The following is a 24,762-nucleotide window of genomic DNA, read 5'->3' as shown; positions in this document are numbered from 1 at the left end:
TGGGAAGACCATGGTAGAATATCATTATTATGGCATGCAATGCTCTGAATACAATGTACCTTACAGTAGTCATAATGCAAACAAGCTTCATGCTTAGGACTTGTCAAGTGGATTAGCCCTAGGTAGGCTACATTTAGGCATGGTACTGGCATCAACAGTAGGACTGTGGAAAAGCGGTGGCAAAACTGCTAAAATGGCCAAAGAAACTTGTTATTTAATCAGTTCAGGATTTGCTTTGTGTTTTGACAGAAAGGAATTAAGAGAAAACTAATTATTTCTGATTTAGTCAAACATGGCTGAGTGTTAAAATAATACAGCTGTCTGTCTAAGCCTCTTATTTAGCATGAATTGATTTCATATTAAAGCGAAAATATTAGCTCTTTAACATATGCCAAGAAGCCCGAGGGGAATTCACATACCAACAAATTCAAGCAGCTAATAGATGTCATGAGGTGTAAAACACTGAACAACAGGCGTAGCTCATGTTCAATGAAATAAATATGTGAGCAACAATGAGCACCCCCCCCCCCCCATGAAAAAGTAAATGGCATTTCATTGGTAAGGTAGACACCACAAAATGGTGTCAATGAAAATTTCATAAAAAAAAAAACAATCATAAGGTCACAGTAATGGAAAAGCAAACATTTTATAGCGTGTAAAATGGGAATTAGCTGCTCTTCAACTACAACCGCAGCTTTCAGAGGGGAAGGATGCGGTTGTGTTTCCCTGAAAATAAGCCCTAGCATGATTTTGTAGCCTTTTCAAATTATGGTCAAATTATAAGCCCTACACTGAAAGTTAAGCCTTAGTTATAGGGGGGCACATAACAGCTATATCTTTTGAGCTTTCATTACAAAAAGATCTCCCCTTTGACATCACACAAAGAATCTACTTCTAGGTACCACAGACAGGTATATTCCCATATACAGCTCTCACTGTCAACTGTTACTTTAACTGAGGATATCGGTGGCACCGAGAAACACAATCTACACAATAGTGAAGAGTTTCCTCTTTAAAAATAACATCACAGCCATTTTTCTAGGTTCTACAAAACTTATAGCTGTTTGAAATGTGCCCCTCGCCTTCAACAGACAGGCTGGAAACATGGAGAAAGAGGAATAGAGGGTCACAGGGAAGAGGCAGCTAACAAAAGCACAAGCAACTACTTGGACAAGAATTGCTCATATAACACATTAACAACAAGTGACTCATCTATCAACCATGGTGCCATTTCTACTGTCTAAGGTTCTGGGAGATCCTATGAAAAAGAGTAAGAGGCAAAAAGGAAAACAGTATTGGCGGCAAGGGGTTAAGTGCTATTACTAGACATGAGAAATTGGGGCCAATGACTCTATAGTGTTTCTAGAAATGTACCAAGGTTTAGAAAAATTTGGAAGTTTATGATGATGTTGCGGAAGATGACGACATGATTTTTACTTAAATAAATGTGGATTTTTGTTCATGAAATAAGCCCCAATCCATTTCTTGGGAGCAAACTATGATATAATGCCTGTCTTATTTTCAGAGAAACATAATATTTTGTCACAGATTTAAGGCTACATTCACACGATACTTCGGGATGAGCGCGGCATGTCCTATCTTTTTTACTTATACAAATAAATAACTCACAGCTGTAGATAATGTTAATAGACTGAAATGTATGAAAGAGAATCATTACTGAGCATGAATAACATAGTAATGATGGTGTAACACCTTACAAATCGCCCTAGGACCCATACCGAATAAATCACATGCTTCAAATTATAAATAATATTGAGTCTCTGGGCACTAGGGGGCAGGCAGGATACTGTATGGGCAGGGACTGGGGACTTTATAGATTGAGCAACTTTAGTGGCACATTATACTGTGTAGGGACACAAGGCGGGCATTACACTATTTGGATGTACTAAAGAGCCTTTAAACCATGTGGGGGGATGGGTGTAATACAGTGTGGGTGAGCATGTGTTTTATACAATGTGCGGAGGGATGGCGTTATACAGTGTGGTGGAGGGTGGGCATCATAAATTTGTGGCGGGGTATGGGTGTTATACAGTATGGTGGCAGACATGGATGTATTACAGTGTGGTGGGTAAAAGATGGTATTATGCTGTGTGTTGGGGGATGGGTATTATACAGTGCAGTAAATACGGTACAAGCAAAACACACCGACATACACACTACTTTCATACATTATGCATGTGAATAAACATGTACACCATATTTACATGTAGAGCACAGGGGCGTAACTACAGCGGTAGCAGCCATATGGGGCTCGCAGTGTCAGGGGGTCCTATCATCCGACCGCACACGCTAAAAAATGGAGGATGTGCATCATTATACAGGCAGTCCCCGGGTTACATACAAGATAGGGTCTGTAGGTTTGATCTTAAGTTGAATTTGTATGTAAGTCGGAACTGTATATTTTATCATTGTAATCCCAGCCAGAACTTTTTTGGTCTCTGTGACAATTGGATTTTAAAACTGTTGGGTTGTCATAAGAATCAAGATTAACACTAAATCTTCATTACAGACACCTGTGATAACTGTTATAGCTGTTTATTGTAGTCTAGGACTAAATCACAATAAATTACCAATAAGTCGAGTGTTCTTAAGTAGGGGACCGTCTGTATATATATTCCGCTGAACATTGTACAATATATAAGTAATGTATGTGATGTGTATATGCTCTATATGTGTGTTTATATATGTGCATATACCTCCAGTGGTGAGGGGCAAAAGTGCAGCACAATAAGATAGAGAAACAGCAGCCACTAATGGTCAAAAATAAAAGTACACCAGGATTCTGACACTGTGTTTATATAGTGTACAGTAGGTATATATATATATTGTATGCTGTACATCTGTATATGACACTGCATGTGTGTGTATATGCCGTATGGCCCATATTTATTAAATTGTTTGCACTTCGTCTGACTTTGCACTAGAAAGAACGTGCAAACTGTTTGCACGTGTATTTATAAAGCAAACCTACAGAACCTATCTTTTACATAACCATATAACCCTATTATTGTTTCCTGGTCCATGACATTTAGAATTATACCGCCCTGAAAATTTTGCAAACTGACGTACTATTGCAGTTCACATTTAGAGCCTGTGCCAAAAGCTGCGTGTGTCAGTTGCATATTACAGCTGACAACCTCTTCTAACAAAGCATCGAAGAGGATTCTGTATGTTGGCAAAATCCCCGCTCTAGCTTTGTCAACCACAAAGTTATTATACTTCTAAAATGACGCCGGTGCTAAAACAAATTTGCGCAAAAGGAAAAAAAAGCTAAAAAAAAAAATCCTTTTGATTCCCTGATGATTCCCTTTTCCCCCACCAAGAAAGAATTGATAAATATCATCAATAAGCTATAATGTATCTGAAAATTGCATTTCATACTGCAAAAACTGTCCATGGTCCCCCAAAATGTAAATTTTATAGCCTGTCCTTTGTGACAATGCAAATCTGAATGGCCCCCTTTCCCTTCAGTACCCTGCTGTGTGCCCATACAGCAATTTACCACCACATATGGGGCATCGACAGGGCCAGATTATAGGCGGGGCCCCCGGGGCTCGAGTCCCGGGGCCCCCACCATCTTGTGCCCCCTAGGCCCCCCACCAGATCACACCTCCCGTGCCCCCCCTCATGAGCCGCACGCCGCCTCCAGGCACAGGTGAGCGCCTCCCTGGCCATCTCCATGCACAACCGAGCCACCTCCCAGCTCATCCAGCCCCTGCATTAACTGCCCGCCCACTCATCCTGCTGCAGGCGAGCCGCCCGCACATCGGCACCACTCCGCCCCCCCCCCCTCCGGCACAGGTGACCGCTTTCAGGCCCGCCTAAACAAGCAACCCCGCTCGACCCCGCCCCCCACTCCGCTCGTTCCCCGCTCTGCAACACCGCCTCCGGCTCCACGCCCCCCGCTGCGCTCACTCCCGGCTCAACTCCGCCTCCGGCTCCTCGCCCCCCACTCAACCTCCCACCCGCTCCCCGCACAAACAAGCACCCGCCACCCTTCCCCCTTCCCGGCCGAACAAGCAACCAACCGACTACCCCCCCCCTCCCCTGCAAACAAGCACCGGCAATACCCCCCACCCGCCCGAACTGTATGTAGCTGTGTTACTAGGGACAAGGCGGCTGTATGTAGCTGTGTTTCTAGGGACGAGGCGGCTGTATGTAGCTGTGTTACTAGGGACGAGGCGGCTGTATGTAGCTGTGTTACTGGGGGTGAGGCGGCTGTATGTAGCGGTGTTACTGGGGATGAAGCGGCTGTAGCTTTGTTACTGCTGGGATAGTGGAAAGGAAGCAGGAGGACGTGTGTGTACGCTACACTTAGTGGGGGCCTCCACCAGATTTTGCATCCAGGGGCCCCCACCAACTTTAATCCTGGCCCTGGGTATCGGCTCACTCAGAAGAAATTGTGTATCAAACTTTGCAGAGCATTTTGTTATTTGGGCCAAAGTTTGTAATGTTTGGAAATCTAATTAATTTTGGCCCAAACATTACACATTTCAAAACCTTTGAAAAAAAAAATTAGCCAAAAAAAATAACCCTTTTTTGTATTTTAATGGACTGCAAAGTTGTCATCATGATTGAAAATTTTACATTGGCCACTAGATGTCAGATCAACTCACTTTTACACCAATAAATGACAAAAAAAACAACTGCCCAAGCAAAAAAAAAATTTCTTTATTCAAAGTGGCAGGAATGTCTTAAAAAATAAAATCTATGAAAGGGAAACCAGTTGGTATAAGGCTCTGGTAGCTTTTTAGGTCTTATGCCACTTGAATAAATAAATGCAGAATTGAATTATGTTAGAAAAGTTAAATGTTTTTTTTGGACAAACCTTCATTGAAGGAAAATATCAAAGCAGAACTCTAGAGTAAACATAGCTATAATGAATAAGAAGGTAAGGGTAAAACTTTCTTGTGAGAGGGTTCAGGTGAAATATTTTTTTTAACGGATGTTTATGTGCTTGTATAGTAAATTATTGTGTATCATGTTGTTTGTAATTCCCCGTACATACAAATATTCCCACAACTTCCCTTGTTATGCTATTTTATTTTGCCATATTGTATTCATGTACGCACAGGCAAAATCACTAGTTTCTGGTACTGCACGGCGTGACCCAGCTGTAACACAGTGTAATACATATGTATTAAACTGTGTTATATGAATGAAGGCTTGAACAAGCCTTTTTTAAATAAAAGTTTAAAACACTAAATAAAGTTTTTCTAATAAAAAGAATTAAATAAAGTAAAAGTCCCCTAAACACAAACATTCCGTATACACGTCTAATAATGTAAAAAAAAAAAAAAAACACTTTACGGTTACACCCGCGATCCTCGGTATGGATTGAGGGCGTACCCGTGCCTGCTGCCGCGGTCCCCGCTCCCCCAGCTCTCACTTACCTCTCCTGGCTCCGGCCTGCACTCTTGCTCCCAGCCTCTAGGCCGCATGCTTCTTCCATACAGTCGCGTGCTCCTGCCACTAGAAGGGGCGCGCGCGGACTTCTCCCAGCCTTAAAGGGCCAGCGTCCTCCTTATTGGCTCTGGCATTCCTGGCTCAACTATATAACCTGGCGACTCCCAGCATCCCCTGCTGGATCTTCAGGTCATTCTACTGGAGTGAAAGCCTTTCTGAGCGTTTCCATATGCCTCCGTGTTCCTGTGGAGATTCCCGCGTTCCTGTGGAGATTCCCGCGTTCCTGTGGAGATTCCCGCGTTCCTGTGGCAGTCCTGCCCGCCGCCCTTCAGAGGTCCTGCCCGCCGCCCTTCAGAGGTCCTGCCAGCCTTCCCATGGTCCCCGTGTCCCTACCTTGGCTGCCGCCGCAGGCCTAGTCGCACCCGCGGAGCGACCTGGTGACTCCCGCCGCAGCAAGACCATCCCGCTTTGCGGCGGGCTCTGGCGAAGACCAGCAGTTCATTTAGACTCCGCTCCCGGGTGCGGCTAAGGTTGTTATCTCCCGCAGTGGTCCAGGGAGTCCACTTACTTAGTCCTAAGGGACTAATCTACACAGACTGTGACAACACTTAAATCACCAAAAACACTCACATATTTGGTATCGCCGTGTCCGTAATAATCTGCACAGTAACAAATGTTTCTGCACAATAACTCAGAAACATTATTGGATGCTATGAAAACAAAACCGAAAAACTTTTCATAAAGTGCCTACAAAAAATTGTTCCAAAAAAATTATCAGCGCCAAAATGTTACCAATAAAAAGAAACAACTCAACACATAAAAAATAAGCCCGAAACCAGCTCTGTCAACCAAAAAATATTAAAGTTATATCTCTGAAAAGATGGCAATACAAAAACAAATGAGATTTTCTTTATATTAGTTATCCAGAAAAATTGTAAACATATATTAAAAAAACTATATAAATGAGGTATCACCGTAATTGGAGTGATCTATAGAATAAAGATAATATAGTATTTTTTAGTGTACGACACCCAAAAAGAAAGGAAACCCAAATTGACAATTTTCTTTTCCTCTATACATTCAAGAGTTAATAAAATCTCATCAATAAGCTACAGATCCACAAAAATGAAGTATTTGTAAAGTGCATCTCATGTCGCAAAAAATAAGCCCTTATATGTCCAAATTGGCAAAAAAAATAAAAAATTGTATAGGCAATAAAAAGTGACAATGCATAATCTGCTCTGAATGGCGCAGCTTCCCTTCGATGCCCTGGCGTGTGCCCATACAGTAGGTCATCACCACATACAAGGTATTATTATAATCGGGAGAGATTGGGTATCAAACTTTGTGAAACGTTTTGGTATTTTATCCACTGGAATTTGTACATTTTATGAAAAACAGATTAATTTAGCCAAAAAAAAATTCTAAATTGCATCCGATTTTGTTCTAACCCCTGTAAAACAATTAAAGGGTTAACAAACTTCATAAAAGTTGTTTTACGTACATTGAGGGGTGAAGTTTCTACAGTGGGGTAATTTATGAGCTTTTATGTTAATTTAGGCCTCTTAAAGTGACTTTAAACCTGAGCAGGACTCTCAACAGTAGGATTTTGCATTTTTTATGAAAATGTGAAAAAATTGCACTTAACGTTCAAAGCCCCATAACATCCTACAAAAATGATAGTATGCATAAAAAAAAACATGTCCACATAAAGTAGACATTTGGTGAATGTTAGTTATTAAGGTTTTTTTTCTGCTAGGACTATGTTTGGAAAAAGTAGAACATTTTGAATTTCGAAAAATTGCGAATTTTTCCAAATTTTTACCAAATATCAGTTTTTCCATAAATAAACGCAAATCATACCACCAAAATTTCAAAATCACTTGGATATGTTAAAGCGTTCCAAAGTTATAACCACTTATAGTGACTCATGTCAGATTTGAAAAAATGGGCGTGTCAGGAAGGTGAAAAGTGGCTTCGGCATTAAGGGGTTAAAGTACAGTAAACTGTCATAAAACGGGAGATTTATCACTGCTTCTATCTTTTTATTGTGCTTATTAGTCCTGCTTACTATCTTGGCACCTTTTGGAATGACAACAGCTACAACTGTGCACCCTAGTCAACTTTTTACAGTGGATTTGATAGGTTATGTTGCAAATTTGTGCCACATAATCAATAATCATGCGGAAAAAAAGCCCTACAGTTATTGGTAATTGCACACTCTGGGGCTGCCCCCTGTCAGGTCATCGGGGAAGGGGTGGGGGCAGATTCAATCAGTGAGACTTCCATGTCTGTCTCTTAGCAAGATCTGCCACAAACTGGCCAACACAGATAATTGGTATCTCGGTAAATCGGACCCCCCTCCAGGTTCAAGTCGAGGGCCTGAGAACCTGTGAGAAAAAAAAACAAAAAAAAACTGTATACCGGTATCCATAGTTCTAAGTGCAATATTAGGTGCAATCCATTTTCTTTTGTGTTTGTGTAAAGAAGAAGGGGGTATGCTGTAGGAAGAAGAAGTCACCTCCATGTCATCTTTCATTTGACCCTGGGGGTATGAAATAGCAATAGGATATGAGCTCTGTGTCTGAGGGGTTGTTCTAGTGGAAGTGAAAAGATAAGGAGAAGCATACTGAATTATGTCAGGTATTCAGCTCTGGTGAGAATGTGAAGAAATGTGCAGGTATACTGTACACTATGGCACGTAAGAACATGTTAAACACATCAGCAATGTGATTCAACTGTACACGCCCTAAAATCTCATTTTCAGCACGTGCTTTTGACGTGCAGAACTTGCATTGCACTCTGACCCATTGTAACCAATGGGTCTTTTCAGACTTGCATTTTTTTTCACGCACACGTGCGTTTTTTTAACAAGTCATGCAAGTGAGACACTTGCAAGTGCAATGCGTTTTTCGCGCAGCAATTGCCATAGAAAAGATAGAGCTCAGTCCTGAGTCCATTTCACACGCATTTTCTGCGCGTGAAAAACGCATTGAAATTGCATTTTTCACTGACCAAACCCTGATCGCACCCTGATCAGACTCTGTCGTGATCTGCAACGCAAGTGTGGACGGGGCCTTAAGGCTATAGTCACACTAACATGTGCTCGCCATACTGTAGTAAGGCGGGCACACGGCCCCGGGGAAAGGAGGAGGGGATGAGTGCTGCTAACCCCTGTCCCTCTCCATAGTGATTTATGGCACACGGCACCGGTTTCCTGGGAAAGATAGGCCGCGCGCCCATTGGCGTCTATGGGGTACATTTATACGGCGTATATATTTTTCACTCCCCACCTTTTGATGGCTTGTTTGCTGCATAACAAATTGCAATTCATAGTGATGGTATTTAGTATTCCATGCCATGTACTTGGAAGCGGGGAAAAAAAAATTCTGAATGCAGTGAAAATAATGAAAACCCGCATTTGCGCCATATTCTTGCGGGCTTGTGTATTACGGCTTTCACTCAGCGCCCCAAATTACATGTCTACTTTATTCTTTGGGTCAGTACGATCACTGAGATACCAAATTTATATAGGTTTTATAATGTTTTCATATAAATTACAAAAATTAACAACTCCAGTAAAAAAAAAAAAAATTTAATTTTGCCATGTTCTGGCACTAATAACTTTATCATACTTTGGTGTACGGAACTGTGGGTGGTGTCATCTTTTTGCAACTTTTGATGACTTTTTAATGCTATCATTTTCAGGACTGTACGACCTTTTGATCATTTTTTTAATAGAATTCTTTATATTTTTCAAAAAGGCAATGTGGGATTTTCGACTTTGGGGGCTTTTTTCCGTTACAGAGTTAAACGCCGGGAAAAATTGTTATTATATTTTGATAGATCTGACATTTTGGGACGCGATGATACCGAACATGTTTATAATTATTACTATTTATTTACTTTTATATGTGATCTAGAGAGAGGGAAGTGATTTAAACTTTCGTTTTTACTATTTTTTCATATTTTTACCATTATTTCAGACCCTCCAGGGTACTTTAACCCTGTAGGGTCCAATTTCTAATACTATATACTGCAATACTGCTGGCTATTAGAGATCATTACACATGGCAAGCCTACGAGCCTCAATGGGACTGTAGGCCCTGACAACCGATTGCCATGTAATAGTAAGTTAGGTGCCGTGGTCGGGTTCTACCACTTGCAGCACGAGGACGATATAGTTCATCCTGGTGCGCAAAGGTTTTAAAAATCTGTTATGCAATTTCTCCTGAGTACGGAGACACCCACATGTAGATATTACTTTTAGTATGGGTGCACAGGGAGCCGATATACATTGGTGTCCTTTTGTAGGCTATAAAATTTTAGTTTTTCCGTTAGTGGGGCCTTGTGAAGGCAATTTTTTTTGCGGGATGAGTTGTATTTTCCAGTGATACCATTTTGGGGTTAGTATCCCCCATTGTTGAAAACATATTAACTTTTTTGGGGCATGAAGGAGTAGAAAGCATCAATTATGTAATTGATATATGTGGCTATTTTTTTGTTGTTCTCCGTGTAGCCTAATAAAATTAGGCTTAGCTTTATTCTTAGCGTCAATACGATTACAGGGAAACCATACTTGATATTTTTTTTACTAAATTTCTCAAAATAAAACCTAATATGGGGGAAAAAAATCAATTGTTTTTGCATTGCCGCCAATTCAATTTTCAATTTTATTTTTTTTACAGAGCTTATTGATCTGATTTTTTGCAGGACATGTTGTACTTTGCACCAGTATCATTCTGAAGTAGATTTGGTTTTTTAAAATTACTTTTTATTGCATTTTTTGTGGGATGAAATAAGCAAAAATCATAAATTTTCGTGGGTTTTCAACAGTTTAATTTATGGTGTTCATTGTGTGGGTTCAATAATTATTTTTATTCTACAAGGTATTAACATATTTTTTATTGAATAACTTTTATTTCTTCCACCATGGGGCAATTATCCAATTGCTTGATCATGATCATGCACTACATCAATATTGCAGGGTAAGGTATCGGACACGGAGCGCTAAGAGGTTAAAGGCTATGTACACCTTTGAACAAATGATATCCACAAGCTCAGTGTAAAAGAGGGTTGTTATTAACCCCTTCAAGACCAGGGGGGGTTGCATTTTTTTCACTCCTCTCCGTCCACGAGGGGGATCTGTAGCTCACAGATTCACAAACCCGATGCAATCTGAAAGATGATATTCTTATCTTTAAGAGGAGATGCATGGTCCAAGGTACTATAGGGGTGCCCCATTATTCCCCAAAACTAATGTAATGCACAACCCTACTCGATTGACTATATAAAGCCCCTAGGCTTTGATGCACCCTAGTCCTCCCATTTCCTATACAGTTTACTGCCCCCAGGAATATGTGTGGGTCTTTATGATTTCCAAATAGAATAATGCCCTCAGGCCCTTCTCCACACACATAGTAATACTTACCTTGAAATTGAAATGTTTGAAAGCTCACATATAGTTTCTGAGTTGTTCAAGGGTAAATTTTAATAATTTACTCTAATCATAATTTACTAAGAATTGTGCATTTGGCAGAACAAACCACAGCTTGAACTGTTTGTTGTACAACATTTATTCTTCATTCTATTATCATCTACTGAAAACACAAAAAGAATGTGACTCCTAACCAAAACACTCATCTAAGTGAAACACATATTTTGTGGATCACAAAGAAAATGCTGAATGATTTTTTTCTTTATTGCTACCAGTATATACAAAACAGACCGTATGAAGATTACCCACCCACTAGTTGCTCTTGATAAATACAATCTACACTAAAATCAGATTTGACATTTATAAATGTCGCGTATTTAGTCTTTCCGTAACCATATTCTGACACTGATACATTTTTAAATCTAGAACACCCCTTGAAAAGTGACATTTTCATTGATACCATTCTGGGAACAACCTTTTGATCAATTGTTCTTAAAATTTTTATGGGTAGCAAAATAATGAAAAAATGAAAACATTCAGACACATTTCTCTGTTACAGCACTAAAGCACGGGGTTATTTTTGTTACATTTTCATTGACCGGGTATATTGGAACATGTTTTTGATTTTGTTTATTCATAAATGCATTCTTGGGAAAGAATTCAAATTTTTATACCATTTTTAAAATTTGTTTATAGTTATTTAAGGCCTAATAGGGTGTTTAAACCCTCTTGTTTTAGACGCCATGCACGGTTAACAGTCTACAATTCACCCAGAAATGCGCAATACATACTGTGATGATCTGCACACTTTACATTGGCAGTTGCATGAATATGCTTTGACAGAATATAATCAGAACACTGTTTGAACAAGTCCTCCCCCAGAAAACTTCCCCACACCCAGCAGTCTGGTCCCCCCTAGCCCAGTGCTGTCAACCTCCAGTATTGTACAACCAACATGTACCCTGTATCTCACGCCTCTCCTTGCCTTACCCCACCTCTGCCAATCCCCCGGGTGGTATTTGCATCCACCTTCTAAGCAATTCCTTCGTCCCCACTCCTGGACACTCCATCCACTTATGCCATTGCTACTCAAACTTCTCCACTGCATTCAGTTTTAAATACACCCCCAGTTCCATTTGGAGAGTAGCATTTACCATGCTCTTACCTTCCGTAATGCCAGAAGAATCAGCATCCAGCCAGTGTTTTGCAATAGTTTTTCAGATCCGTTACAAGATCTTTGCTATCGCAAGTTTCTTCTTAATTACCCTACCTGGGCCTCAGTGTAATCAGCTCTAGTCGCATACAACTGCCTATAAAAAGCACCAAAGACTTCGAGTATTCCTTTAGTATCAGAAACTAAACGCCCCCCACGTCCTCCAACCCATACACATAAGAATGCTCTTTCTAACCTTCCCATCTGTCCCCCTTCCACATAATACTGCTCCTTCATAAACAGACATTTCCATGCTCCTTTAACCCCTTCCCCCTGCGCAACGGATATACCACCGCTAAGCACAGTGACATAGCGCTTAGCAGCGGAGGGGTAAACATCCCCCCTCTCACATCACATGGCTGATCTGATTGGTCCTGCAATGTCAATCGCTGCCATTGGCCAGTCTCTGCAGCCTATGACAGTGATCAGTGACTGTGGCTGTGGCTGTAGATCCAAGTCCGCCCACGCTCTCCAACGCCGGCATTTTGCGTTTGGTGGTGTTGGAGAGCAAAGTACTTGTGATTTGTCCTATTCTGTAAAACAGAACATTATTACACCCTTCATCCATTTCCCAGTGTAATCCCAGCGTCTGTGTGATCTCTCACTATCGTAGTGATCACACTTGTATACTACCCCCCATCATCCGTATTCCCTTCCTCCCCAAACCGCAATTTTAAGTGTGTTGTTGAGGTAGTTGTGCAGAGGAGGTTGTAGTGTGTACAAGTTTGTGTACTATCCCCTCCTCCCCCATAATCTGTTTTCCCTTTTTCAGTTATATTGCCTCTGATACCCAATCTGTTAGCGATGATGAGTGTCCATTTTATTTGTCATCCCAAAGTGACCCCAAGGAACCCCCAAGAAGGTGCCTTTGGACTAGAGCTTTAGAAGAGCCCCCAAATCCCCCCCACCCTCCTTCCTGGCTATTGCTGGAAAATGTGTGTGGGATTTGGTGCACCCACTACTGGACCATCTCTACCTTGACATTTTTACACCAGCACTACACTGTTCAAGGGCTGTGCTTCCAAAAACCGTCTGCATGCGGCACTGTTAGGAAAAATCAGAGAGGTCTACCAAAGTCGCTGCTAGGAGAAAAAACTTAGGAGGCACGAGAACCGGGAAATATGCAGCAACTCAGTATTCTGTGTTGAGTACAAGAGAGATCTCCTTGTCTTAACAACAATACAGGGGTACAACACCCTTGCCCCTGTAAGAGGTACCAGTACAGAAGCCCCCAAGCCGGACTGTATATTGGACTATGACAAGTACATGGGTGGAATTGACTTGTCGGACCAGGTGCTTCAGCCATTTTTGGAGTGTTTTTCTCCAGTGGCATTAGTTGGGCTGAATAGGTTTGTCAGTAAAATGGCACATTTGATAAAACACTGCAATGTTTACTCTGCACCATTCACTTTGTATTATATTTGAGCCAGCATCTTAGGGGTTAAATGCTGATACAACCCTAGATAAATTCTTTGAGGGGTGCCCTTTCTTAAAATGGGGTGACTTCTCATGGGTTTCTATTGTACTGGTACATCAGGGGCACCCAAACATCAATCTAAAAAAAAAAAAAAAAAAAGAAACAGAGCTCCAAAAGCAAACATTTTGATTGTTCCCTATTGAGCCCTGCCACGTGCCCATCCTGTAGATTATTGTCACATATTGGGTATTGCCCTAAACGGGATAACCAGCATAATGATTTTTTTGATGTGTTTGTGCCAAGTGGCATGAGTTGGGCAACATACATTACACTAACATGGCATGTTTGAGAATAAAAAGAGCTATTTTTACTCTTCTCCATTTACTTTGTATTATATTTTGGCTAGCATGTTAAGAGTTAAAATTCTCACTACAGCCCTAAATAAATACATTGAGGGTTGTAGTTTCCAAAATGTTCTCATCTTTGGGGGTTTTCTATTGTACTGTGACTTAGGGGACTCTTCAATTACGCTGTGGCACCACAAAACATATGTAGCAAAAGCGGTCTCCAAAAAACCCAATAGAACCAACTTTGTTCTGGACATCGCTATGCGGAGAAACAGTAGTTGACATCCACATGTCTGGTATTGCCATACTTGGAAGAACCAGGCGAACAATTTGGGGATGTAAAGAATTTTTACCCCCCCCCAAAAACAAATCACCACAGAAATAGACAGATTAACTCCTTTCCGACATTGGACGAAGTACTACGTCATGAGCTGCAAGTACTTGCCGCATCGACAACCGCCGCTAACACCAGCAAACGGAGTTTCCTCCGCTCGTGGGCGTTAACCCCTTACACACCGCGGCCATGCTGACCCCGGCGTGCAAGGGTCTTCTGTACCAGATCAGACCCCCCCTGCGGCGCCTATAAGGGCGGTTCGTGGTTCCGATGGCAGCGCCGGGGTATGCAAGGGCCCAGCTGTAACACAGTTTAATACATCTGTATTACACTGTGTTATAAGAGTAAGGAATAAGAGCTTGAACAAGCGATCAGAGCGTCACTTGTTCAAGGCAACCTGTAAAAGTAAACACTTTATGAAAACACCTTCTTAAAAAAATAATGAAATGAAGTGAAAGTCCTCTAAACAACAATATTCCCTTTACATACCTAAAAAAAGTACAAAAAAAACCCACAAAATCATGGAAAAAAAAACACATATTTGGTATCGCCGCGTCCGTAACAATCTGTACAATAAATCAGTAACATTATTGGACCGCCTAGGTGTAGGCTTTAAAAAAAAAAAAAAAAAAAACGAAAAACCTGCAAAAAATTTACATTTTTCAAAAAATCTATTCACAAAAATGTTCCAAAAAAGTGATCAAAAAAGTTATGTCCGCCAAAACGTTACCACTGAACAGGACAACTCAACAGGTAAAAAATGAGCCCTAAACTAGCTCTGTCAACCAAAAAATATAAAAATTATGTCTTTGAAAAGATGGCGATACCAAAATAAATGAGATTTTCTGTATATTAGGTTTTCTTCAGTAAAATTGTAAAAATATATAAAAAAATCTATATAAATGAGGTATCACCGTAATCATAGTGATCCATAGCATAAAGATAATATGTTATTTTTATGGTACGATGTATGGCCCCAAAAAAATACAAGAAGAAAGGAAACCAGAATTTACAATTTTCTTTCCCTACATACATTTAAGAGTTAATAAAATCTCTTCAATAAGCCAATAACCAACTAAAATGCATTATTTGTTAAGTGCATCTCATGTCGCTGCAAAAAAGCCCTTATATGTCAAAATTGCCAAAAAAATAAGAATAAAAATCTTTCTCCTTTAACACGATCGGACCAATCCACAGAATAAAGGAGATATGTGATTTGGAGCACAGAGTGAAAGCCATAAAAAGAAAACAGTGATTATGGGGCAGATTTATCAAGCTGCCTGAATATTCCTAGTTGCCCATGGCAGCCAATTACAGCTCAACTTTCATTTTACCAGTGCTCATGAATATTTTAAAAGGGGAGCTGTGATTGGTTTCCATAGACAACTGAGAATATTCTGACTTTTAGACAGCTTGATAAATCTACCCCTATGTGTTTTATCTACAAGCATTGCATTTGGATTTTTTTTCCAGCTTTCCAGTACATGACTTAGAATAATAAATACCATCACTATGAAGAACAATTTGTTACACAGAAAACAAGCCCTCATACAGATCTGAAAATGGAAAAATAAAAAAAAGTATGGGATTTTAAAGACGGAGTGAAAAAAGCAAAAAAAATATAATGGCCTAAGGGGTTTATAAATTTAGCAAGCTTGATGCAGTCTTTCAATCCAAAGTCAAGTGTGGATTAAGAGAGGGAAAATATAAAGCACAGTAAGTATTTCTCTGCTGGTATTGGTTTCAAAAACAGCAAAAGAAAATGAACTTGTAAACCCAGCCTCAGTTTTGCTAAAAGAAAACAAAAAAACACTGAGCGTTCTCTTCTTAAAAGAAGTACTTATTTCATTCCCCGAATGGCTTATTTTCTTTTGAGTTTGGAGAACCATAAGGGAATAGTCTGTTTTTTTGCCCGTCCTAAGTCAGAACCAAAGTATTTTTGTTGGAAAAAAAAAAAAATTCCCTTATAATCTTGCATTGCTCTAACCCAAAAAACTTCTAAAAAGATGTATTGCCATATATGTGAAATCCACATCAGTGTTTATACAGGCAGTCCTCGAGTTACGTACAAGATTTGTACAAGTTTGTTCTTTCGAAACTGTATATTTTATAATTGTAACCCCAGATAAAATTTTTTTGGTCTTTGTGACAATTGGATTTAAAAAAAAGTTGTGTTATCATAAGAACCAGGATTAAGAATATATCTTAATTGCAGACACAGTTAATAACTGTTATAGTTTATTGTAGCCCAGGGCTAAAATACAGCAAATTACCAAAATCCAGCTGTCCGTTAGTAACTAGGGGTCATCTGTAAGTCGGGTGTTCTTGAATAGGGGATCGTCTGTAGTGACCGCTGCTGCTGATGTTGATCAGGCAGCATCCTATACATCAATTTAAAACACTACTGAATTTACACAAGTATGGAAAATATGTGGCATCATTGAACATATGCAGCATTATTGAGTTCTGTGTAGTAGCCGAGCCGAGGGCATGCAGTGCCTCATCTGAGAAGCTGACAGGAGGGGAGGAGGGATTCAACTACTACTGGGGCGTGGAGTAGCCATAGCTCCCACTACACGGCACGGCTATCCACACCCCAGTAGCCTTGTAAAATTATTGGGAGGGCTTTATAAAAGCAATGTTATTTGCACGGATAAGTGGAAGTTCTTTATTTCATAGAAACACAAGTTCTTCGTGTGGGCACTGGTCCCAGGTGATCCGAGTGTCAGATCTCCATGATCTAATATCCTTTGGATTGTTCATCAATATTTGAAAAATCACATTAAAAAATGTGAGGTTATAGGCTGCAGGGGTAATCTCTACACCCATGACATGTAATGACACATGCAACTTTTGTGACACTAGCACCCTCTTCAAGAAATTAGCATACAATACTGAGGGCTTAGGAAAGAGTTCTTCTGATTCACTATAACATTCAGAAGAATAAATGGTGCATCACTGACTGAGGCTGCGGTCACACATTCCGCTAGCAGTCCGCTCATAACGCAGGCCGATCGATGATAGCCAGAAATTCCAGAGAATGCAATCTGGTTGAGGACCGTCCCCTGTGCGCTCAGGGCCGGTTCTAGACAAAGTGGGGCCCTGGGCAAAACAAAAAGTGGGGCCCCAAAATAAAACTATTTTATGACCAGTCACAGTCAGCAAAAGGCTCCCTTTTTATTGGTAAAACAAACTGTAATATGGGAGAATTTTATAGGAGATAGATAGATGACAGGGAGATTGATGGGAAGCACAGTCATTTGTATGTTCTCTCAGTGTTTGCGTGGGTTTCCTCTGGGTCCCCTAGTTACCTCCCACTTTCCAAAAAATTACTGGTAGGTAGAATAGATTGTGAGCTCCATGGGAACAGGGACTGATTTGGCAAGGTCTGTGCAGTGCTGCGGAATCTGTGAGCGCTACATAAATAAAGGTATTATTATTATTATTATTATAGAAGATAAATATGAAAGATGATAGAGATTTCTAGATGCAGAACTATAAAGTAGATGATATATACAGTAGATAAGATAAATACAGTAGAAGATAAATCAAAAAACGCTTACAATTTTGACGCTTAAGAATAAAATCAAAATTACAGCAAAAAGAATGAAAGTAAACCCAACAGAACACATATTTTCTTAAAGCACTTGCCCCATTTTCAAAATTGCATTGAAGAGTTTATAGATAAAGGCGCATTCATGCAATTTTGATTCAAACGGAAACATTTTATTAAATAAATACTTAAAATATGACTTTGATGGCAAAAAATGTTCTCCAAACAGAAAATATTTACACATCTCCTAAATATAATACATGGACATGTGTAGAGTTCACAAATGCCTCATATATATGTGATATTTGGTAACCCAAATAAATAACTATATATGTCTCTCTCTGAGGAGGAGGCAGAAGCCCTAGAAGCCCCCATTACGGATATAGAGTTCCAACTGGCCCTTAAAGAGACTCAATCGGGCAAAGCCCCGGGGCCTGACGGCTTCTCCTTACCGTATTATAAGAAGTTTTCAGGCCTCCTTGAACCACACTGGACAAAGGCTTTCAATGAGTTCACTTCGGGAGCATCCCTTCCTAGAGACGCACTGAGAGCAACCATAGCTGTCATTCCTAAACCAGGAAAAGACGCTACCCAATGCTCAAATTACCGACCAATCTCGCTGTTGAACCAGGATCTCAAACTGTTTGCGAAAGTAATAGCAATGAGACTTGCTCCCCTACTTCTGAGCTCCATTCACTCGGATCAAGCTGGCTTCCTCTTGGGAAGGGAAGCGAGGGATAATACCACAAAAACCATTAATTTGATATACAAGGCCCAAATGGAACAAATCCCACTTATGCTCCTATCTACGGATGCAGAAAAGGCCTTTGATAGAGTAAACTGGTCTTACATGTCCGAGGTCCTTCGGGCGTTCGATATCCGAACCAAAATGTATCGCTGGATCATGTCGCTCTACTCCAGCCCCTCAGCCTCCATCCGCGTGAATGGCACTCTCTCTGACAGCTTTGAGATACGAAATGGTACCAGACAGGGATGCCCGTTGTCCCCATTACTCTTTGTCCTCTCGTTGGAACCTTTCCTCCAACTCATAAGAGCTAATCAAGATATTTCCGGATTAGAGACCCAAGGGATTAAATATAAAATAGCGGCTTACGCCGACGATCTGCTTTTCTTCATAACTAACCCACAGGTTTCCCTCCCTAACCTAATGAAGGAAATACAAGTATTTGCCCAATTGTCTAATTTCCGCATTAACTGGTCCAAATCTGAGGCCCTCAATGTCTCCCTCCCAGAGGCCCTGGTTGAGACACTGCGAGGGTCCTTTAATTTTAGGTGGGCTCCGCAAAGCATTACTTACCTGGGGACTCAATTGTCAGCCGATTTATCTAAGCTCTACACGCTTAACTTTCTACCCATTCTTAAGAAAATACAAGAGGACTGCTCCAGGTGGACCAAAGGGATTTTTTCATGGTTTGGCAGATGTGCCATACTTAAAATGAACATACTCCCGCGTCTTCTTTATCTATTTCAAGCACTACCCATCAAATTGCCAAAGGCCTACTTTCGTTCCCTGAATGCCATTCAACATAAATTCATTTGGGCGGGTAAGCCCGCTAGGATTCAGCGTACCACTTTATATCGCCCAAAGATAGCAGGGGGGATTGGGTTGCCGGACTTCAAGGGTTATCATTCGGCCGCTCATATGGCCAGAGTCCTTGATTGGTGTTGTAATGCAGACCTGAAACCTTGGGTGCGGCTGGAGCAGTCCTACACGATAACCCCACTACAGGTGATACCTTGGCTGTCTTTAGAAAGGAACGCAGCTCTAAAATCACACCCAACGATTGGCCCTACTCTCTCTCATTGCCAGTTAGAGATCGTTCGGGAAAGACTACTGCCCAAACACTCCCCACTGACACAAGTGTTGGGCCACCCTGATTTTAGTCCGGGTTGTGACGACCCCGTATTTAACCAATGGAGACGGGCGGGTAAATTTAGGGCTAAGCACGTCAGCAAAGACTCAGCCTGGTTAACGACTCAGCAGCTCATGGAAATCACAGACCCATGCCCATTGGGGGCATGGAGGGCTCAGCAATTACGACACTACTTAATTTCTCTTCCTCCTTGCTCTCAATTTTCTAAAAACCAAACCTCATTCGAAAGCCTTTGTTCCAGCATTGGGACTGTAAGACATACGCTCTCCTCCTCCTATTCATGTCTTCTAGCCGTACCGGACGACCCTGGCCCTCAGTTTTTAAGGCAATGGGAAACAGACTTACATGTCACACTTACACCTGAGCAGAAGGAGCGCATCTTCGAACTTTGCCATTGCGCCTCAATCAGTTCGAGATACCAGGAAGCGGGGTATAAACTCATGGCTAGGTGGTATAGGGTACCTACTCGACTGCACACGATCTTCCCGCTGGTGCCCCCCACATGCTGGAGATGTGGAGAAGAGGAAGGATCCTTCCTCCATGTGTTCTGGTCTTGTCGGGTCCTTGACCCATTTTGGCAAAGCTTGCAACACTACATTTCCTTGATCTGTGGAGACTCTGTGGAAGTGGACCCTCCCCTCCTACTTCTCCATCATTGTGATGTTTCAGCGCAAACATACAAGAAATCAATATTACGCTTCCTAATAATGGCTGCCCGTTCTTGCATCCCAGCACTATGGAAGCAAACCAATCCTCCAACACTGACTATGTGGGTTAACAAAGTAAATGACATCATGCGTATGGAAGACCTTACGTCTTCCTTACACGGCACTCGTGCGAAATTTAGCAAAACCTGGCAACCATGGATCCTCTTTCAGCAATCGACTGAGTATAGACAACTCTTATAAAGATCAGTCCGGAGAGTGGGATCGCCTCGGCTCCGGTTGTCCTCCTGCCACCCGGCCTGGGCGCCCCCCTCTATCCTCTTGCTTGCCTACTTGACTACCCCCTTTAACCCTATCCCGTTCCCTTACTCCCCTTACCCTATTACTCTCTATCACTCCCCTCCCTATGTCTCTTTAGGGAGTTCCTTATGGGCACTTAATTGGGTCTAAGGTCTCCCTAGTGGTTTTTGTTATCGTTTTCTAAAATTACATAAAAATGGTGAGAGTGTGGAGGGAGCGGGGCGTATACATGAAGAAGTACACCAAGAGTTGCATACTAGTATATTTTGTCATTTATTACGATTTATGTTTGACTGTATGTACTCAATGTTACAAGGACTGCGCTCCTGCTCTTTATTTGTACTCTTACTGCCAATAAAAACAAATTAAAAAAAAAAAACAACTATATATGCATAACCCAAGCTAATGAGATAATAAAAGTCATGTTTAGATGTTGCTACATTTGGCCACTTTGCCTACCCATAGCGCCGGCCCTGTGTGCGCTAGTGTCGCATTATGAACGGATTGCTAGCGGAACGTGTGAGTGTGGAGGTTGGCGCTGGAGCCAGCTGGAGCTCCAATAGAGACCTGCAAACACAGTTCCATAAGAGAAGTGCCATTTCTGGAAGAGCTATGGGGAAATTCAAGTAGCAAATGTGTCCTTGGTATACAAATCTTTTAGTGGTCATTTTTTTAAAAGAAAAGGAGATGTTTATTATCAAGTCCAAATATAGAGAAAAAAATCCAGCTTACAGGACTCCAGGAAATACCATATACCAGCTGTATGCTACTGGGGGCTGGGCCGGCTGGCTGGCTGTATGCTACTGGGGGCTGGGCCGGCTGGCTGTATGCTACTGGGGGCTGGGCCGGCTGGCTGTATATTACTAGGGAGGCTGGCTGCATGCTACTGGGGGCTGGGCCGGCTGCTGGCTGGCTGTATGCTACTGGGGGCTGGTCCGGCTGGCTGGCTGTATATTACTGGGGAGGCTGGCTGTATGCTACTGGGGGCTGGGCCGGCTGCTGGCTGGCTGTATGCTACTGGGGGCTGGGCCGGCTGCTGGCTGGCTGTATGCTACTGGGGGCTGGGCCGGCTGGCTGGCTGTATGCTACTGGGGGCTGGGCCGGCTGGCTGGCTGTATATTACTGGGGAGGCTGGCTGGCTGTATATTACTGGGGAGGCTGGCTGTATGCTACTGGGGGCCGGCTGCTGGCTGGCTGTTTGCTACTGGGGGCTGGGCCGGCTGGCTGGCTGTATGCTAATGGGGGCTGGGCCGGCTGGCTGGCTGTATATTACTGGGGAGGCTGGCTGTATGCTACTGGGGGCCGGCTGCTGGCTGGCTGTTTGCTACTGGGGGCTGGGCCGGCTGGCTGGCTGTTTGCTACTGGGGGCTGGGCCGGCTGGCTGGCTGTTTGCTACTGGGGAGGCTGGCTGTATGCTACTGGGGGCTGGGCCGGCTGGCTGGCTGTTTGCTACTGGGGGCTGGGCCGGCTGGCTGGCTGGCTGTATGCTACTGGGGGCTGGGCCGGCTGGCTGGCTGTATGCTACTGGGGGCTGGGCCGGCTGGCTGGCTGTATGCTACTGGGGGCTGGGCCGGCTGGCTGGCTGTATGCTACTGGGGGCTGGGCCGGCTGGCTGGCTGTATGCTACTGGGAGCACAGGCAGGCTGGCTGTATGCTACTGGGAGCACAGGCAGGCTGGCTGTATGCTACTGGGAGCACAGGCAGGCTGGCTGTATGCTACTGGGAGCACAGGCAGGCTGGCTGTATGCTACTGGGAGCACAGGCAGGCTGGCTGTATGCTACTGGGAGCACAGGCAGGCTGGCTGTATGCTACTGGGAGCACAGGCAGGCTGGCTGTATGCTACTGGGAGCACAGGCAGGCTGGCTGTATGCTACTGGGAGCACAGGCAGGCTGGCTGTATGCTACTGGGAGCACAGGCAGGCTGACTGTATGCTACTGGGAGCACAGGCAGGCTGGCTGTATGCTACTGGGAGCACAGGCAGGCTGGCTGTATGCTACTGGGAGCACAGGCAGGCTGGCTGTATACTACTGGGAGCACAGGCAGGCTGGCTGTATACTACTGGGAGCACAGGCAGGCTGGCTGTATACTACTGGGAGCAGGCTGGCTGGCTGTATACTACTGGGGGCAGGCTGGCTGGCTGTATACTACTGGGGGCAGGCTGGCTGGCTGGCTACTACTGGGGGCAGGCTGGCTGGCTGGCTACTACTGGGGGCAGGCTGGCTGGCTGGCTACTACTGGGGGCAGGCTGGCTGGCTGTATACTACTGGGGGCAGGCTGGCTGGCTGTATACTACTGGGGGCAGGCTGGCTGGCTGTATACTACTGGGGGCAGGCTGGCTGGCTGGCTACTACTGGGGGCAGGCTGGCTGGCTGTATACTACTGGGGGCAGGCTGGCTATATACTGGGGGGAGGGCTCTGACCAATGCATTTCCCACCCTCGGCTTATACCCGGAGTCAATAGGTTTTCCCAGTTTTTGGTAGTAAAATTAAGGGCTCGGCTTATACAGTATGTAAAAAAACAGTAAATATATATATATATATTTTTTAGAATTTAAAAGTCCATTGATCCACCTGGTCATGATTAAGGAATTCTTCCAAAACACGTAGATTGTGAGCTGTGGCTGTGTGTTTCCCTCTGTATTTGTGCATTGATGGACTTTTAAATGGTAAGAAATAGAGAATACTACCGTTTTTTTACATATTTCCTGGAGTCCCGTAAGCAGAATTTTTTCTTCTATTTCTCTATATTTGGACTATATTTGGACTAAGTGTCCGTGCTTGGAACTTCAGGTCAAGCTAATAACAAGCTGAGCCCTCAGGTGAGCAGACTTCCTTCTCTATACATATGTTTATTATCAATAATAACAAACAGCACATTATCAGGTTTCCAACAGATAACATTTCACATGTGCACTATGCTTTCCAACTCGGTGCTATATGCATCAATAGAGTAAACTTAAAATTTGGATAAATAACCCCCCTACGTCCAGCACGACAGTGGAATAATATGGCATATGAATTACATATCGTCTAAAAATGTAAAAAAAAAAAAAAACCCTTTGCCAACTTATTTTTCTATATTTTGAGATATGCATACATAAACTACAGATCACGTAACCTTCCCTCACTGATCGCTATTAGTTCAGAGGCATAACAAGGCGATAAAGTAACTCAGCGGTGACATGTAAGAGGCGGGGCTGCAGGGGAGTGGCCTGTGCGTGACGTCACCCCAGTCAGGTGAAACCAGTATACACAAAGTGGACTCGCTGACGGTACGTCACTCCCCCTCCTTGTTCACTCAGTTTACAGGCAGCTCATTGTTGTGCGCTTACCCAATAAGGACTCTTCACTGTGATACCTCGGGCCATTGCCAATCCTATCCTCCTGGTCCGCTGGCAGCACCTCGCTCTCTCCAGCATCCTCCTGTTGTTCCACGGGGACCACTGTAAAGTTAGTAGGCATCCTGACTGCGTCAGCCTGGAAGGAGTGAATGGGCGCAGCGTGAGGGCGGAGTTGTTTGCAAACACCTGTCCTGCACGTAAACACTAAACTGTGCCTCCCCGACGGGCACTGGCCCCAATTGTCCTGAAGCTGTAAAATGAAGACGACTAGGAAGCGAAGGGTCAGATTGAGAGGGTGTTCTCCTCCCCGCCCAGGTTTACTCTCCGCCCAAAGTCAGCTTTTATCTAACTCATGTCTGTCTGAAGATACAAGGGGGTTAAAGTAAGAGGGCGGGACGAGCCGAGTATCTCAGATAGCGACCGGGCACGTGATGGCCAGCGCAGCCCGGCTAGTGGAGAGGGGCGTGGCCAGGCGTGTGCCGCGAAATGAGGAGATTGTATGAAGAGCGGCTCTGTGCTGCCACTGCAAAAACATACAGGGGCCCAACAAGGAGAGCTGGGGCCCCATAGCGGATATATATATATACATATTGGTAAAGACACATTTATACAATCGCACACATTCACGCACTCATGTACACATTTATACTATATACACACAGGTAAAGTTCTAAACTCATACACTCACATTTATATACTCGTATATTATATACCTACACACACATTTATGCACTCATATATACATTTATACACTAATACATACAGTATTTACACATCCATACATTTAAACACACATACCGTATATATATATATACACACAAACACATACAT

The 24,762-nt window shown here is 42.9% G+C and overlaps 1 protein-coding gene across 3 annotated transcripts in view; it reads right to left on the bottom strand.

Annotated features, from left to right (window-relative positions):
• The window catches only part of SLC12A7 (solute carrier family 12 member 7), a 237,382-nt gene that overhangs the window by 171,183 nt on the left and 41,437 nt on the right, over window positions 1-24,762 (bottom strand). The window contains exon 2 of one of the 3 annotated variants that reach the window (XM_072153071.1): window positions 23,923-24,067. The exons of the other annotated variants lie outside the window; for them this stretch is intronic. Within the exon in view, the coding sequence (XP_072009172.1) occupies window positions 23,923-24,067 (145 nt within the window). The remainder of the gene's footprint in view (window positions 1-23,922; window positions 24,068-24,762) is intronic. 3 annotated transcript variants of the gene reach the window in all.

This window comes from Engystomops pustulosus, chromosome 5 (assembly GCF_040894005.1).
Source record: "Engystomops pustulosus chromosome 5, aEngPut4.maternal, whole genome shotgun sequence".
Lineage (NCBI taxonomy): Eukaryota > Metazoa > Chordata > Amphibia > Anura > Leptodactylidae > Engystomops > Engystomops pustulosus.
The sequence above is the reverse complement of the archived record's forward strand: the minus strand, read 5'-3'. Positions and strand labels throughout refer to the sequence as shown.